We start from the raw sequence: 15634 nt of genomic DNA, 5'->3' as shown, positions 1-15634 counted from the left end.
TTCTGCGTCAACACCAACAGCAACAACAATGACCAAAGAACAACACCGGAGGCAACTTGCATTGATTTTATATGCAACCAGGCTTCAGCTATGACGTTTCACTAGGTTTAACCGAAGTTAAACCACAGCCAATGTTTGCACTCTTTTCCTCTGAGTCGAACAAAGGTTCATGAATGGCCACTGGTTTTGCGAACCAGTGGGACAACCCGCTTTTTGAATTAACCTCAATTATTTTATTTTGTGACGTTTTTAAGGCAAGTACTTGATTTTGCGTCCTATGCACGGGCAAGGAAAATAAGGGAGTCGCCTTCAAAAAAGTGGACGCAAGTGCGCCTGAATTCTGCTCGTCTTAGAACGAGTCCGAGCGTGTAAGCACCTATTTACAGGCATCCACCGATAAATCGCCATTTGTCGGGCGATAAAATAGTCCGGACGAGAAAGGTCCCGGACGGGAGGGCGCCACCCGCAGCAGAAGGTGGAGAACTACTGCTTTCCACCGAGAGGGGACGGGGGCTCGGCGGCGGCAGTATGCAGGACTCCGGAAAGCGCAGTTCGGCCGCCGACCTTGTGCCGGCCTCGTGCGATGTCGACGAAGATCTCCTCCAGGCTGCAGTCGGAGACGAAGGCGTGCTCGAAGGTGTAGCGCCGCTGCAGGTCATTCACGCGAGCGAACACCTCGCTCCAGCGGAGCTTATGCCACAGGTGGAACTTGAACTCGCCCTGCGTACACCAGCGACAGCAGTCGAAAAAGAATTGCTGCTAGGAGAAGTTAGGAGACGTTGCGACTCGTTCCCCAATGCCGCGGACATCAATTTTTTTCTATCCCCCAACTGTAAATTTCCTACCATTTCATGGTCTCCTGCATGCCATATGAGTGAAAATGTCTAGCGTCTGGCAGGACTGGTTTGGTTTGGTCTGTGGGGTTTAACGTCACAAAGCGGCTCAGGCCATTATGAGGGACGTCGTAGTGGAGGACTCCGGAAATTTCGACCACCTGGGTTTCTTTACCGTGCACTGATATCGCAGAGCACAGCACAGGATTACTGGCTATACAGCCTACTTGAAATAGCGAAGCTAAATGTGCTTACCATTTGCAAAGTTGCACTCTTGTCCCTACATTAATGCCTCGTCTTGGGCTAGTGGGGCACACTTGAATTGGTGAGAACATTGCGCCAAACCACGCAGACTAGAAGAAAGCGCCTGTGCCTCCTCTTTCCTTCTTGTGGTCTGCATTGTTCGGCGTAATTTTTTCACCACCTGCTTTTCCTCTTACCTAATCTCCTTATCTGCTATCATTTAACTCTGAAACAATATTCGCATTCGACTGAATCTATAGAATAAAACGGCTTTGTAACACGGCAGCGCCACCAAAGAATTTATACAAACAACATCCCAAAAGGTAGCGTTCTGTTGAACCTAACCTTTTAGGTTTCGTGAGTGGTGTTACTACAGATCTGCTGCCGTGAAGAAAGTTATTCTGTTTATTTTGACTGTGTTAGTGCTTAGTCATACCGATTACTGAATTCTTGAAACACTGTAAAAAAAAAAAAAGCTTGTATTATTCCCATTGCAGCTGCACTGACACTCTCCGGAACAATCCTTTCTGGCAGTGGTGAAAACGCTGCGCAGCCAAAATACGCTTTCTTGTCTTGAGCAGCTCAGTACAGCCTCTACTAGCGGAGTTTTCTTCCGAACACGTAATGTTGTCAGTATATATCGTTATTTAAGGCATGCGTATATATATATATATATATATATATATATATATATATATATATATATATATATATATATATATATATTAGTAATTAAGGTAATTTTCTAATTTACTAAATATTACATTTAGACAATAAAAGGAAGGTTCCAGAAGGGTCTCCTCAACTTTGCAGATCCTTTTATTGTCGAATTGTAACATTTAGTAAATTAGAAAATTACCTTAATTACTAATATATATATATCTCCTCAACTTTGCAGATCCTTTTTATTATATATATATATATATATATATATATATATATATATATATATATATATATATATATATATATATATATATATATATATATATATATATATATATAATAAAAAGGATCTGCAAAGTTGAGGAGAACCTTCTGGAACCCCCTTTCCATTTATTTCTAATAAAGAATCACATGTAACGTTTATCCGAGCTCTAAAGGAAGCACGCGAAATACAAAAAATATCACGTGAGTGGCGCATTCCTTCGCCACGATTGTGCTGCTCTGAACAAGGGTTTCAGTGAACGAAATAGCAGGATGCGTCGAAATGCACCGCTACCTCAGTGCTCTTTCTTTTGTTTCGTCATTTACTAAAAAAAAATACGCCAAATGTGTATTTAGCTGAATATAGATGGCACAGTTTTCAAATAGTTGAAGTTTCTTCCTTAACAGTTGCTCTCTGCATAGACACCCCTACACCTATTAATGCTTTAAAGTGATTGCTGAAAAGCCGCTATATAGAGCTTATTCACGTGACGTCATTTCAGCTCCATTAGCAACCATGGTACGCACAACGCACCATCAGAGAGGGAGAAAGAAAGAGGGAGAGAGGGCCTACGGCGAATCATGACACGGCGTCGGTGAAATCCGAGCTATGGTTGGAAGGCGTTGCAAAGCGTCTCAGTGCCGACAAATGAGCGGAGCGCAGCAGGGAGGAGGCCGGTAGACCAGCGCCGACGCGTCGCAAACATTTTTTTTGTACTCTTTTTGTTTCGAACCGCTCAACGTTATGGCGGCTCCGCAATACAGGGTTGCCGCAACGGCCGCCCGCTAAACTTGATAGTGAATAGGGTCTATAGTGACATGTAAGGACCTCGAGCCTCCAGGAGAGCCGTATGACGAACATGGTAGCGGCCATTCATGCTTACCTCGGTGTAATCCTTGAGGGTTGCCCCAGCAAAGGCGCTGGCGATGGCTTTTTGCACTTCCTTCTCGCGTGGTCTCTCTTTAGGGGCCAGTCTCAGCACGAGCGTGTGGCCTCGGCCGAAGCGATCCTTCAGGCGCTGCAAGCTGCCCAGGCACTGCAGCTGTCCCTCGGACATGATGCCGATGCGGTCGCACACGGACTCGCAGTCATCCATACTGCGGCCCCCGTTAAGTAATGTAATATCTACACTTGCAGTCATTATTCAGAATCAATAAAAAACTGTCTAGTCGGATGCGGCAGAACACCGTCAAAACAAGCTCAGTAGCCGATTTGACAGGCCAGATGGCGCAGCATGTCGAATAAGATGATCCACTCGCTATAACGAAACGTTCCGCCGCAGACGACTGCAGTTGTTCAACGATTCTGAAAAAGGCTGGCAACTTCAGACGTTAATCTGCTCGTTAAAAAACTTAGACCATCACAAACACCACGGTGTTCGGCGTGTGAGCCGCAATAATCCAGTAGTTTGCGCAGAACGTTTCACAACCTGGACAGATAAATACGAAACGCCCTGTACGTGCATCGGCTGCTGCATAATTATCGCGTCTGGCGCTAATAACCTTTTAACGGATTTTTCTTCAGTTGCAAAGCAGCACCAGTGGATTAATTCGGAAATGCCGGCGTCTGCCGGTAGTTATGACATTGGCTTTAGAACATGGTATATTAACCGACTATGTATTTATTGACTTTGCAAAAGTGCTCGATAAACGTTCACATCAGTAACACTCCTTAAAATAAGTTCTCTGTGTCAAAACGTCTGAATATATTTGTCAAACGGACTTAATGTTTTCTGACTAAACACTCTCAGTTTGTGTCAGTCAAAGAATCGCTAGAGAATATATACCATGGACCGGAACGGCTGCTGCACTCTAGAACTCACACCTGTGTTTTGGACCCTTTAAATTTTTGTTTGATATTAATGACCTTCTGATTAGAGCTAACCTTTTCCAGAAACGCTTCGCTGCAAGCATTCACTGCTAAGATAAATATCCAAAGGGAAACGCGAACAGGTGTTCGGTAGAAGCACCGCCCCTGCAGTCACTTTGAAAGTCTTTTTATTCGAAAAATGAGTCAGTGATGAAGGAAGGGTTTAAGAATTTAAGAAGCGGTTATAGGGATTCAGAGGCGGGCCACGCAGCAGCTTTGGCCCTGCCACGTAGGTTGCATGGTGAACAATTCATGTTACGAATACCTGCTTAGATTGCTTCGGAAATATATTGACCAGGGATTCATTAGCATTCTATAATCTTCATGTCCCGAAAACTTTTGTGGGCACTTGTTCACGTGGCGCGATGATGTTTGCTGCTGCGAAGTCATTGTGAATTTTTAAGCAGCTCGATGAAATGGCTTAATCGACGAGGCGGAGAGTAGAACAGCAAGTGATATCGAAAGCGTGATGGACGCCGGTCACTCAACAATATATAGCTGCGTAATGAATGGAAGTGGAGTAACAATGGCAGGCAGTGAAAACTCGGAGCGTGTGCGAATATACAATGCCAGCCTAACAAACGGGATGTTAAAGGTTATGAAAACGGGCCATGCTTGAGCAATCAAGTGGAACCTATAACTCGCCATGTAATTTCCTTCCCAACATTATCCTAAATTATTGAACCGGTTCGGGTTATGCACAATTTCACAACTCATTAACAAATATTTAAGTGGTGCCGATTACTTACATTCGAGCTCTCTTGGGGCACAGATCATGTTATGTAATCGAGAGCATGTGATCATGGTACCCTGATTTGTTTTATGTCTCACGCTAATAGCAGTGACTTGAACAAGGACTGGTCGTTACATCGACATATCTTTGTTGCCCCTGCGAACAAAATTGTTCAAGTGATACTCTTGTTAGAGCGAGTTGGTGCATCTTTCGACATGCGCTCCGTACATGTCGTATGCGTGCCTTTTTGTGTCCCGTCTTCTTCGAGCAAGTATACGTAACCTTTCCAAACAAATTGGGGATTTAATTTCTGCTACACCTAAGTTATTCCACTGCAGGAGTGCGTGTGTGCTGCGCATGTTCTGCTGGCGTAAACAGTCAGGAAACTTAGTTTTAATCACATATGTGTTGCGGTCCTATCGCGCAGGACGGCGAGTAGCGATGTGATAACTGAAGAAGACACATATATTTTATGCTGGTCACAACGACAAAGATACAATCAATACAAGATACACTTCTGATAGCGGCTTGACTTCGGTTTTTAAAAGTTGTGACCCCAAGTAGTGCGCTCATGAAGACTAGCAACCACTGAGTTTTCTTAGTGTCATTAAAGTCGCCGCAGATGATGAGCGGAGCTTCCAGTCTTCCTCCGTAGTTAGCGTTCTGTCCTGTCGGTTCCAAAGGCGGTCGTGTTTTCGTCAGAACATTTCTCGGTGATCGGCAGCAGCACTCGTGGAAGGTTCCTCCGATGACGACGCCATTTTGCGAGCTAATATTGTGCTAGCAAAACAGATAGCAGTTCACGAGTGTGGTACGCAAAAAGCAAAATGGTCGTTCATACACGAATATAGGGTCCTTGCACGAGCGCTGAAAGCGCTATGCATACTGGGTATTCTTGGGTAGTCCGCCATTTCATGTACAGTGCAGCAGTCGACCGTGGAACGAGTCGCGCAACTAGTGCCAAAGCGATGGTTTACTATGCGGTCGTGGGCTGCAACAGCCGAACGCAGACAAAGGCGCAAAAGCTGAAGTCCGGACAAGACAACTGCGCGTTTTTCAAAATACCAAAGGTAAGCTTGAATGATTGCGACAAGTCCAAGGAGCTCTCAGAACGTCGCCGGCAAGAATGGCTTGCACGCATTAATAGACTGGCATTCACAGCAGTCCGGACAAATACCGAGTGTGTGCACATCATTTAGTGTCAGGTACGTAAACGCTAATCGATGTACTGCAGCCCGTACGTCGTACTGGTCTATGTGCATTCACTGGCCTTGCATTCACGTTATCACTAGGTCACGCAGGCACTTTCATACGGCTCAGGCAAACCGGGGCTTTAAGGGTTAGCGAGGCTTATGGGTTATGTGATGCCGTGGAAATCTGTTGAGAAATTCATCTGGCGAGCTGGGAATAATTAGAACTATACTAACATTCTCGGGCTGAGCGAAGCGTGTTGCATATGTAAGAAAGATTGGAAATTGAATAAAAGTAATTACAGTGAAAGGACTGACTACGTCCTATAAAACGACATCGAATTGAAGGGTGAAGGCGGCGTTCCATACCACACAATGTTTCTGTCAGTGCATTCAGCAGGACTTGCTATGCTAATTATGGGTCTGAATCAATGCACAAGTTTCATTTTGCGCCGAAAACTGTGCTCCTTCCTAGAAAAAGTGTGACACTGCTATAGATTTCATAATGCACTCTGATGCAGTCTGCATCTGCTCTCTCAATATATATAGCTGTATACCTGTGCGAGGTGAGCACGACCGCTATCCCGGAGAAGGCCATGATGTCGGCCAGCACGGCAAAGATACGCGCCTTGGCGACCACGTCCACACCGGCCGTCGGCTCGTCCAGGAACACCAGCCTCGGAAGGCCGATCAGGGCGGCGGCGATGGACAGTTTCCGCTTGCCACCGCCGCTGCACAACAGCAAGAGACACTCCGTTCTAAGCTTCAAAACATACCAGAAGAGGCTTTTTCACTGGCGTCAAAGACCTCTCTAGCCAGAGGCCAGAAAAGTGGTCCACGTCAAAACATGGGCAACTGAAAAAAAAAAAAAAAAAAAACAAGAGCTTCCACGCGATAGGGTAAAAGCCTTCGCAAAAAGCATTGCTTCGTCGGCGTCGCCAGCCTACGCGTGGTTGGTGACCGAATAATCCCAAGATGCACACGTTTGAGCGGAGGTCGTTGTGTTGGTGGCGCGGTGTGTGGCGCCACGCGCCACAAGATCTGTGGAAGCTGGCCGCCAGTACGATTCTATAGCTATATTATATTGCGGTGGCGGGCGAGGCGCAGCCCTAAGACTGGCCATTTGAGATTTTCCCTATTCTCGGAAAGGTCATCACTTATGGCAGAGTCCTTCGATGCTTTTTCCGGTCACAAAACTCCGGCAGAAGTTTAACAGAGACTCAGCGCTGGTCACTATAAGCGCTGCTGTGTACTGACGGGTAAAACCCCTCAATAAACTAAACGTAGCGCCATCTCCTCTTTCCTCCTCCGGCGTAGACGCCCCTCCTCTCGCATTTCGACCGTGGCTCCACCTACGCTGTGCGCGGCTATCAGACGCTCTCCGGAGCAAGCGCTGGTAAAGGCGCTGGTGCGGGGTCTCTCCAGAGAATTTCAGCTTGCAGTTTCTCCCAGTGTGTTTACGTTAAAATATTACTCGCTGCTGAAACATCAGTGCAGAATGTCGTCGAAAGGGATTTTGCGTTAAAATAGTTTCAACTGTCAGTGTCGTACACCATACCTACGCGATTTAGACGTCGTTTCAACTCGCCTTCACCTCTGTGCGTCCGTCGTTGGTCACCCGCTGGCCAAACAGCGCGGCATGCTTTGAAAGAATTGTAACTAGGTGGCAGAGGAGAACAATTTAGCAACAACCTGTGTGTGGTTTCTTTGCAGTTTGAGTGACTTGTGAACTGCCGGTAAACATGAGAAGCGTGGCAGCAGTTGTCTTCCATGCGTTTTCGACTTAAACTGCTGATCTATCACCGCTTGCATGCGTGGCGGTCGAGATCGAGAACTAGCACACCAAGCGAAAGCGAAGCACGAAAGAAGTAGCTTTATCCAACCGCCCAGCAGCCGCCGAACGTCGTTAAATGCGGCGACAGAATCAAAACATATAGTTAGCTTACATTCATGACAAAGAAAACGCCAGAAAGTATGGCTGAGTCGCTTAAAAGCAAGGACTTTATTCTATACGTAATCGAGATCTAACGCGAAAACTAAAAGCAAAAAAAAAAAAGGGAAATATGTTGCCCGGGCACGCGGCACCTGGCAGGGAGCAAAAATTAACGAATCCGTACACAGTGTGTAGCGGCATATTAAGTTAGAGATGAGCAATAGCTCACTTAACTCACAAAGCCGCGACCATGGTGTTGAGTATAGAAGTCCGCCTGGCGGATTCGGTGCAGAGTAACCTTCCTCCGCGTGACATCTCGATTCGCGGACAGTATTCTAAACAACCGTTAGCCATCATGCTCACATGTGCTGCACCCGAAAGCGCAGCAACATGACATAATGACATGACGAGCTAGGCAAATAAAAATAAAACTGCGCAGTTGAGGCGCGAACCATAGCAAACCTAACGGCGATATGAGCCGCGCGCGCGTTATCTTGCAACGGGGGAAAGAAGGAAGCCAACGCGACAAGCTATAAAAAAAGCGCGTGGAAGCACGTGACTGCGCTCGGCGCCGGAGAGTGGGCGGGCGGCAATCTTCACATGTTGGCGCTACTTTAATTTTATTGAGGGGTTTTACTGACCGGCAGCGAGCCGCCGCTGGAGCTGCCGACCGGTATCATATTTCGAGATTCTTTGACACCTAAACGCTCTAAGTCTCTGGTTATTGCATATTAGGTGACGCATGTGCCCTGAACGAGAGATAAGGACAACGCTAATGATATAAAAATACTTCACTACAGCAGACGTCAGGCGAAAAACTAATCTAGGAGCATAAAAACTGCTATAAACGAACTTTATAGCGCTGTAGAGCACATCTGGAGCTCACTAGAAGCAGCACAAGCCGTTCTACTTACACCCCGACCGCAAAACTTATAGCTAGAGAGTAGAAACGCCACCGTAGTCCGTGCTCAACACCTGGAGCCTGACCGCCATGCCAGAGGCACGGTAACTAATTTTCGTCGGCCGATATCGTTTGGCAGATCGTCATGAAACGCATTTTTACTATCTTTGCCCTTGTCGCACTTTTGGTGATGGTACGCCACATGCCGATGTGATCGTATGCCGACATCGGTGGCAACAGGTCGTCAAGATCGGAAAAATAGAGCAACGGTCGGCTTGCACGCCTGCACGGTGTCCTGCTGCCGCGTGCCAAACAATAGCCGCTGCCATTTTCTCTCGAGCCAGACAGCCGTAGCGGGTGCCTGCTGCGGCTCCCGTGGCATTAATTTGGATCTCTGCCTAAAGCTTTTTTCTGCCCATTGCATCGCAAACAATTCGTGCGTTCGATAACCTTGTCTTTCTGGATAATTACACGCCATTCAGCACTTCCCGAGTGTGCTGAACGCGCCGACGGAGACGACGGCACCTATAGGAGCTGCAGTATAATTAAGCAGTGCAGAAACAGGTGTCGCTATTTACGTAGCGTAAAGTTCAAGTTGAGCACAGTTATTATTATTATGATACTTCACTCGCTCCGCCGATAGTCGCTTAAGTTACTTTTCATCGCACGATAAATATGCCAGCAGTGATGATGAAATGAGCGCAATTCTGAGAAGCGCACTGGCGCCATGTGTGACTGGTGCTTCCTGGATGCTGAGTGTATCTGTTTTAAGCAATGTGAACAAGAATTAATTTTGATTTGAAGCCGTTCTGAGGAGTCTTTGTGGAGCGAGCTTGTGCGGCGAAAGCTTGCAATAATTAAAAGGGCCACAGTTGTGTTCCGCAAGTCACGTCGTGGAACTGCAGCTGCCGGCCGCTTTCGGCGACTCGGCAGATCGAGTCCCACCGGGGTTTTTGCTAGCTTTATGCCCCTCCTCCGACTTACGCTATATTGTTGACATGGTATCATAATGACCGGCACTGTACTATGCCGCTATCAGCATTCGCTAAAACTTCTTAATTCATTCCTCAATATCGCCGAAATCACACTCGCGAAAACTAAGGACTCTCTTTGTCCACTTTTCGAGGAAGGGGGCCGGCACCAGTTATTTGAGTCAGAAAATATTAAGTGTTCTTCACAAACGCGGACATATTGCAAGGCAGAGGTTAAGCCACCTGTTTCTTGCCCGGCAATGCCCGCTTTGCTTTCCTCTCCAGCTCAGTTTCACTGGAGGCAGGGAACCAGGGAGATTTTTTCCGGTAGGTCCTCTTTAACCAGAACGGCGCGCTGACGCTTAAAACAATGCTCGATATTTTTGTCCCACGCACAAAATATACATTCATCATCATCATCCTCGGCCGGATTATACCCACCGCAGGGCGAAGGCATCTCACATATTACTCTAACTAACCCAGTCCTGTGCTAGGTCTATCCACTTGACTCCTGCGAACTTCTTAACCTCTTCCGCCCACCTAACCTTCTGCCTCACCATGCTACACTTTCCTTCCTTTGGAATCCAATTTCTTATCCTTCGCGACCATTGGTTATCCTCTCTTCACAATACATGTCTTGCCCATGCCCATTTCTTCTTGATTTCCACTAGAATGCCATTAATTCGACCTATTTTTTTGACCCACTCTATACGCTTGTCTCTTAACGTTACAGGTACCATTTTCGGTTCCATAGCTCTCTGCGTTTTCCTCTCTTCAGTAGAACCTTTTTCGTTAGCCTCCACGTTTCAGACCCATAGGGGAGTAAAGGTAAAATACAACTGTTATATATTCTCCTCTTGAGCGATACCTAGTCGTAATCTGCGAATACTTGCCGGAATGCAAAAAATAACATTACTCGAATAAAAAAAAAAACAAAGTACAGCAGACGTTGAATTGGTCGTCAAATGGACGGCTAGTGGCCTTCCTCCTCGGTTGCAACAGCGCCCAGCTCCAAGTGATGCCCTTCACTGCCCAGATCCACCGCGGTAACCGCGAGCGGTATATGATGCTCTCTCACAGCGTTACGGAGGAGTTTCGTGACCAAGAACATTGAATGACTCTGCTTATAGGGAAAGAAAGTTTTTGTATCACTTACATGTTGATGGGAATGGTAGTAGGTTCCGATGCGCAGTAAAAAGAACATACCAACACAAAAAAATATCTAAACCTTTGATACGTAGCAAACACCTTGTTTCTGAAGTTTGTTCTGTGCTCACAACGGGTAATTAAAACTGGCGTAGAAAACAAATGACGTATATTGTTGAAAATATTGCCACACTGCTGTCACTCTTCTGGTGCCACCATGCGGCTGAACCATACATGTCTTGGCGCGTGCCAGCACGTCGTCCTTGTCTTTCGAGCTTCACTTCACAAAAAGATCAGCTGTGCTCTTCCGCTTCTAGTCACGCTTATTGGTGACAATATTTAATCACAGGTACAAACCTAGAGAGCGACGATTATAGGATACATCAAGTACAGCACAGTCAGACAATATGAGAAAATATTACGTTCAAATACTTTTTGCCAGAATTTGCCCGAAACATTATCGTACGCCGTAACCCTTATGAACCTAAGATGTTATTAGATATTTCGTCCATGGACTGCACAGTTACTTTAGCCGTTATTTTTGTGTTTAAGCAGCTCCTTTCGCGAGAAGACATTATGTCGCAGAAAAAAAGCTCGCAGAGGCGTTCGGCAAGCTCTCTTTGAGCTATTTTTCTCCCCCTTGCCTGTAGGTTCCGCAAAGCCTATTGGCGGTCTCCTCGAGATCCACCACGTGAATGAAGGCCTCGACGAGGGGCTTAACATCCTTGGAGGGCACGCCGCGTAGCCGGGCGAACAGCCGCAGGTACTCCCAAGCCGTGAGGCTGTCCAGGAGGCCGCCGTTCTGCATGCAGTAGCCCAGTCTCGCCTGCCACTGCATGCATAAAATAGCGTCGCCGTCGTTAAGACAGATACAGTTAGTTGACTGCTGCGCTGCGTCCGACTGGACATGGTTAAGTATATATGCAAACTTTCGCCGTGCTAATGTGGGCCCATGGATATGCATGCTTTTTTAACCTCAAGTCTCATCATCCCAGTGCAAAGGGTAAAAAGAGCAGTTCCAGTTGAATTTGTATTCTTGTGCCGAAGTTTTTTCCTGTCCTTTCTAGTACCGTGTTCACATCGCAATACTGGCTGGACTTGGAGGACCTCGAGACATGGCAGCGCCTGGAAAAGTTTTCAAACCGCTTTTTCCGCGAAAAGATAGCTACATCTGCATGTAAGATTGCAAAAAACAATGTGCGATAGTTATAGTTTAGCTTGTGTATGTAAGCTTGTATAAGTGAATCAAGTGCATGGTAAATTAACGCAAATATTTTGAAGCTTGGGATCAACAACTTCATGGTTCAACAAATCACGTAGACATTATGAGAGGCCAGTGCAGCCAGCTTATCGGTGGACTCACCACTCCCTGACCTATGCGCTTCATACCTCGACGGAGAGATAAAGGGAGCACCTTTCGTGGCTCCCTGGAAAGCACCAGGTCGTCCATGTAGGCGTCACCACACGTGGGCGGCAGGAGTGCGGTGAGCATTTGGAACGTGCTAGTCTTGCCTGATCCGTTGACGCCCAGCAATCCCAGGCACTCCTGCGGCTGCACGGTGAACGTTAGGCCGCGCACCGCGTGCAGCGAGCCGTACCTGCGAGCGACGTGCGCTTTTCGGATGAAGAACTGTAACAACGAGAACAACCGTCTAAAAGCAAACAATATGGATCAACTTTAAGGACAGGAAAGTGAAAGAAAAAGGTCGCTCCTTGCTACCCGTCCTGAGTGACTGACGCATCTGTTCCGAAAGCACAAAACTAGGTAAATGCTCCGACATCCAAATAATGATCTCCATACCAATACAACTTCTTCCACTTACCTGCCTCAATGACAGGACTGCTCATTCCGTGTTAAGAATGCGCCTGTACTCAAAATGTTGTGTAGATGTGCGTGCATAACATGGAATGAGCAGGTAACGGAACGAAATACTCACTTTCGTGAATATCGGCAAGCAACCGGCCTTATGCGCTTGCTGTTGCTGTAATTGCGACAGTAGAGCACAAAATTACTCTGTGTCATGCCTACAGACGTCGATCGCGTGGTCCAGTAGCGACACATTCACACAATCAACAATCCTGACCTCTCATATAACGTCAGTAAACCGTGCGTTGCCTGCAATGTTAGACTAGTGCATAGATGTCTCTTTTGTATGTTTAAAGGTGCATATAGATTGAAGGGGACTTTGTGTGAATGTCATGCAATCTGAATAATAGCGCTAATCGCACTTTAGGAAACAAGATGAAATGTCGTTCCCTGATCGCTCATTTTAACTGCATTCGCACAAAACGCCTATAAGGTCGAGGTTAGAGTACACTGATTGGCTTGAGGCGTACAGCTTATAGTGTCACAGCCAATTCTGGCCACTTTAGCTTATACACAGGAAGTGGCTGAGACCTAACCAAAATGCTCGTAGATGAGCCTCCAGCTTGTGTCCTTATCACACAATATTTAAGAATCATAAATAAGCATAAGAAATTATTTTGCCCTCATCATACATCTGATCTCGCAATTCAGGACCAGCATCTTAACGTAAATGTTCCTGTATGCGACATTAGCTCATTTTCTATGCTGTTTGTTCTCAAGGCATAATGGGGCCAGAAGTATGCATGCATCGACGTCATGCACTGAAAAAAATAGGAAATTGTTGTTCTCTTGTACTTAAAGAAACTACCATAATTAGTATATACCGCTGTACCACCATTTGATTTGTCACCACTCATGTTATAATAAACCGCTCCTTTTATAAAAACCTGTCCGCCCCGCTTGCGTGTGCAAAATAAATATGCAGGCATCCAAGCGTACTTCCATAACACATACCGTTTGCACGGGTCTGCAACCACTCACGAAAGGGCAACCCAACAAGGTCGCGAGGTTGGGTCGTCTAATTCAAGCTCAGATCTGCACTCCCCATCTTCCTCGGTTACTTAGAGATCCTGTTTCAGAAATTTAGAGCGTGTTTGCCACCTGCTTCAAGGTAATAGCAACAAAGTTCATTTGCACCGTTCTCACATCCGACAAAAGTGCCCGACTCGCTTTCATCTCAGGGGCCTGCTAACCGTAGATATCTATCCTCCCCTAACCACCCCACCGCGGCTACCCTGAATCTCATTCTCTTGGGGCATAGAATAAGATGGGATGAAGCCAGGACTACTAACGAGAACTGAGTGTCGCGTCAAGCCGGTCCCATATTTCGCAGAATAGTTCTCTGGGCGTATAATCGCTCCATACCTCCTAACCCATAGTCACATCAGAGTATCCCTATGACCTCGGCTTGGCTCACACATGTGCATCGCACCTCCAATGGATCAAGTTCTTCCGAATCGAAAATCAACAATGCACCGGCCTTTGTGGTAAGCCCTTCGCATCGAGGATGCTATTGTGCGGGTTGATCACTTTTGGACTTTTAATTTTTGCCATCTTTGAAGCCACATCCCATGTTCCTACTCCGGAGCCGTAATAATTTGACTCGTAACTGGCAAGAGACTACGTGGCCTGCATAACGCTCACAACGTCGCGAGAAGTGCACTGGCAACAGCCATGGCGATTCGTAGTCCCTATCGAGTGGGTTCCGGCTACTGAACCCGACCACTGACATTTCACTTGGAGGCAAAGTGTTAGCGGAAACAATGCTCGGTGCCAGCTTCTGAGAAGGCGGATTCCGAGCATGTTCTAAGTCAAATTTTTAACCCCAGCTGAATAAGCACATTTTTTCACGAATGGTGAAGGGTGAAGGTGAGAGTTTTCCCTTCTACAATGTGCGTCACTGACTGCGTTTGTAAAAACTAAAAGCTGTCGTCTCTACTTTCCACCTTTATGCAGGCTAGAACAGAGAGCGCTTGAATAAGCCTTCAGGTGGAATCGTCCTCTGTCATCGTCAAAGCGAATAATACCCAGAAATGTGGCGCAACAAACACAATCACATGCGAAGAGACACAACACACGTGCACTGCGTGTGTTGTGGAAGCGTTCGCAGCATTAATAGGTTGAGGTAGAAGAGAGCCATCGAAGTCACTTTTGCGCGCCGCAGGAAGACAAAATAGATCGCAAGCCTTTTAAGCAACTCAACATGTCACAGCTTTGCTGCTTATGCGATTTCAAACAAATGCAGAAAAGTGCACTGAGGTAGACATGCCACAGTCTTCTCTTTATGCAGTTCATGACATAGAAAATACTCGAAAAAAAAAAAAAAAAAAGGCTCAGTGGCTCTTTCAGACCGAAAATCTATTCCGAGAGCGCTTGTAGAAATGATTTTCCTCACCACTTGTGTAGGTTCTCGGTGATCAAGGCACGCTCGCGGACCAGCTTCGAGCTGCGCAGGCGCTGCACCTCCTGGCGTTCCCGGCGTACGTCTTCGTCCAGCTTGGAGGATGGGGTGGCAGGGGAGCTGGCCGAAGCCGTCAGTCGCAGACAATGGTAGCCAGAGTCCCAGTAGCTCAGCAGGCAAAAAAGAACCACAGCCTCCATGAGCATGACGAGCAGCTCGTAGCCGACGCCGTTCACGTCCAGGATGATGGGGTGTCGCGGCTGCCAACTGCTTTCGTTCGCATCTGCGCCCCAGTGAGTGCAAATGTCGCAGGGGCTACAGATGACCACCTCAGACATGCAGCTGCGCCGGCTGTCGATGCTGTATAACCGGAACAGTCGCTCTATACTAAATGGCTTGGGAGCTCATGCGTGCTCGAAGATACGAAGCGGATGGCAATAAAAAGGAGTAAAAGGAAACCACGGATCCTTTTTTTGATAACTTTAAAACAATTTGCAAAAAAAGATATGCGTTTCTTTTTGGATAAGGCAATATTTGCTCAAACTGAAAACCCGCTTTTATTGCTGACATCGACGGAGTTAAGACTGAAACAGTTCCTTCAGCAGCTCAAGACGCTAAG

The 15634-nt window shown here is 46.7% G+C and overlaps 2 protein-coding genes across 2 annotated transcripts in view; both read right to left on the bottom strand.

The window, feature by feature from the left end:
* Window positions 1–483: 483 nt before the first annotated feature.
* Window positions 484–14290, bottom strand: LOC146198280 (phospholipid-transporting ATPase ABCA3-like). The gene is made up of 6 exons (XM_084591876.1): window positions 14259–14290; window positions 12162–12345; window positions 11392–11579; window positions 6354–6527; window positions 2888–3101; window positions 484–720 (listed from the first exon to the last, which is right to left on the bottom strand). Exons 1-6 carry the CDS (start codon window positions 14288–14290, stop codon window positions 484–486), a joined length of 1029 nt encoding a protein of 342 aa, XP_084448002.1.
* A 715-nt stretch (window positions 14291–15005) lies between these two features.
* LOC146198279 (ATP-binding cassette sub-family A member 17-like) overlaps window positions 15006–15634 on the bottom strand; it is a 40201-nt gene continuing 39572 nt past the window's right edge. Inside the window, exon 11 of the mRNA XM_084591875.1 lies at window positions 15006–15298. Within this exon, the coding sequence (XP_084448001.1) occupies window positions 15006–15298 (293 nt within the window). The remainder of the gene's footprint in view (window positions 15299–15634) is intronic.

The sequence above is a fragment of the Amblyomma maculatum genome, chromosome 2, assembly GCF_055883805.1.
Source record: "Amblyomma maculatum isolate TAMU_Amacu chromosome 2, ASM5588380v1, whole genome shotgun sequence".
Lineage (NCBI taxonomy): Eukaryota > Metazoa > Arthropoda > Arachnida > Ixodida > Ixodidae > Amblyomma > Amblyomma maculatum.
Note: the sequence above shows the minus strand (reverse complement) of the source record. Positions and strands in the feature narration are given on the sequence as shown.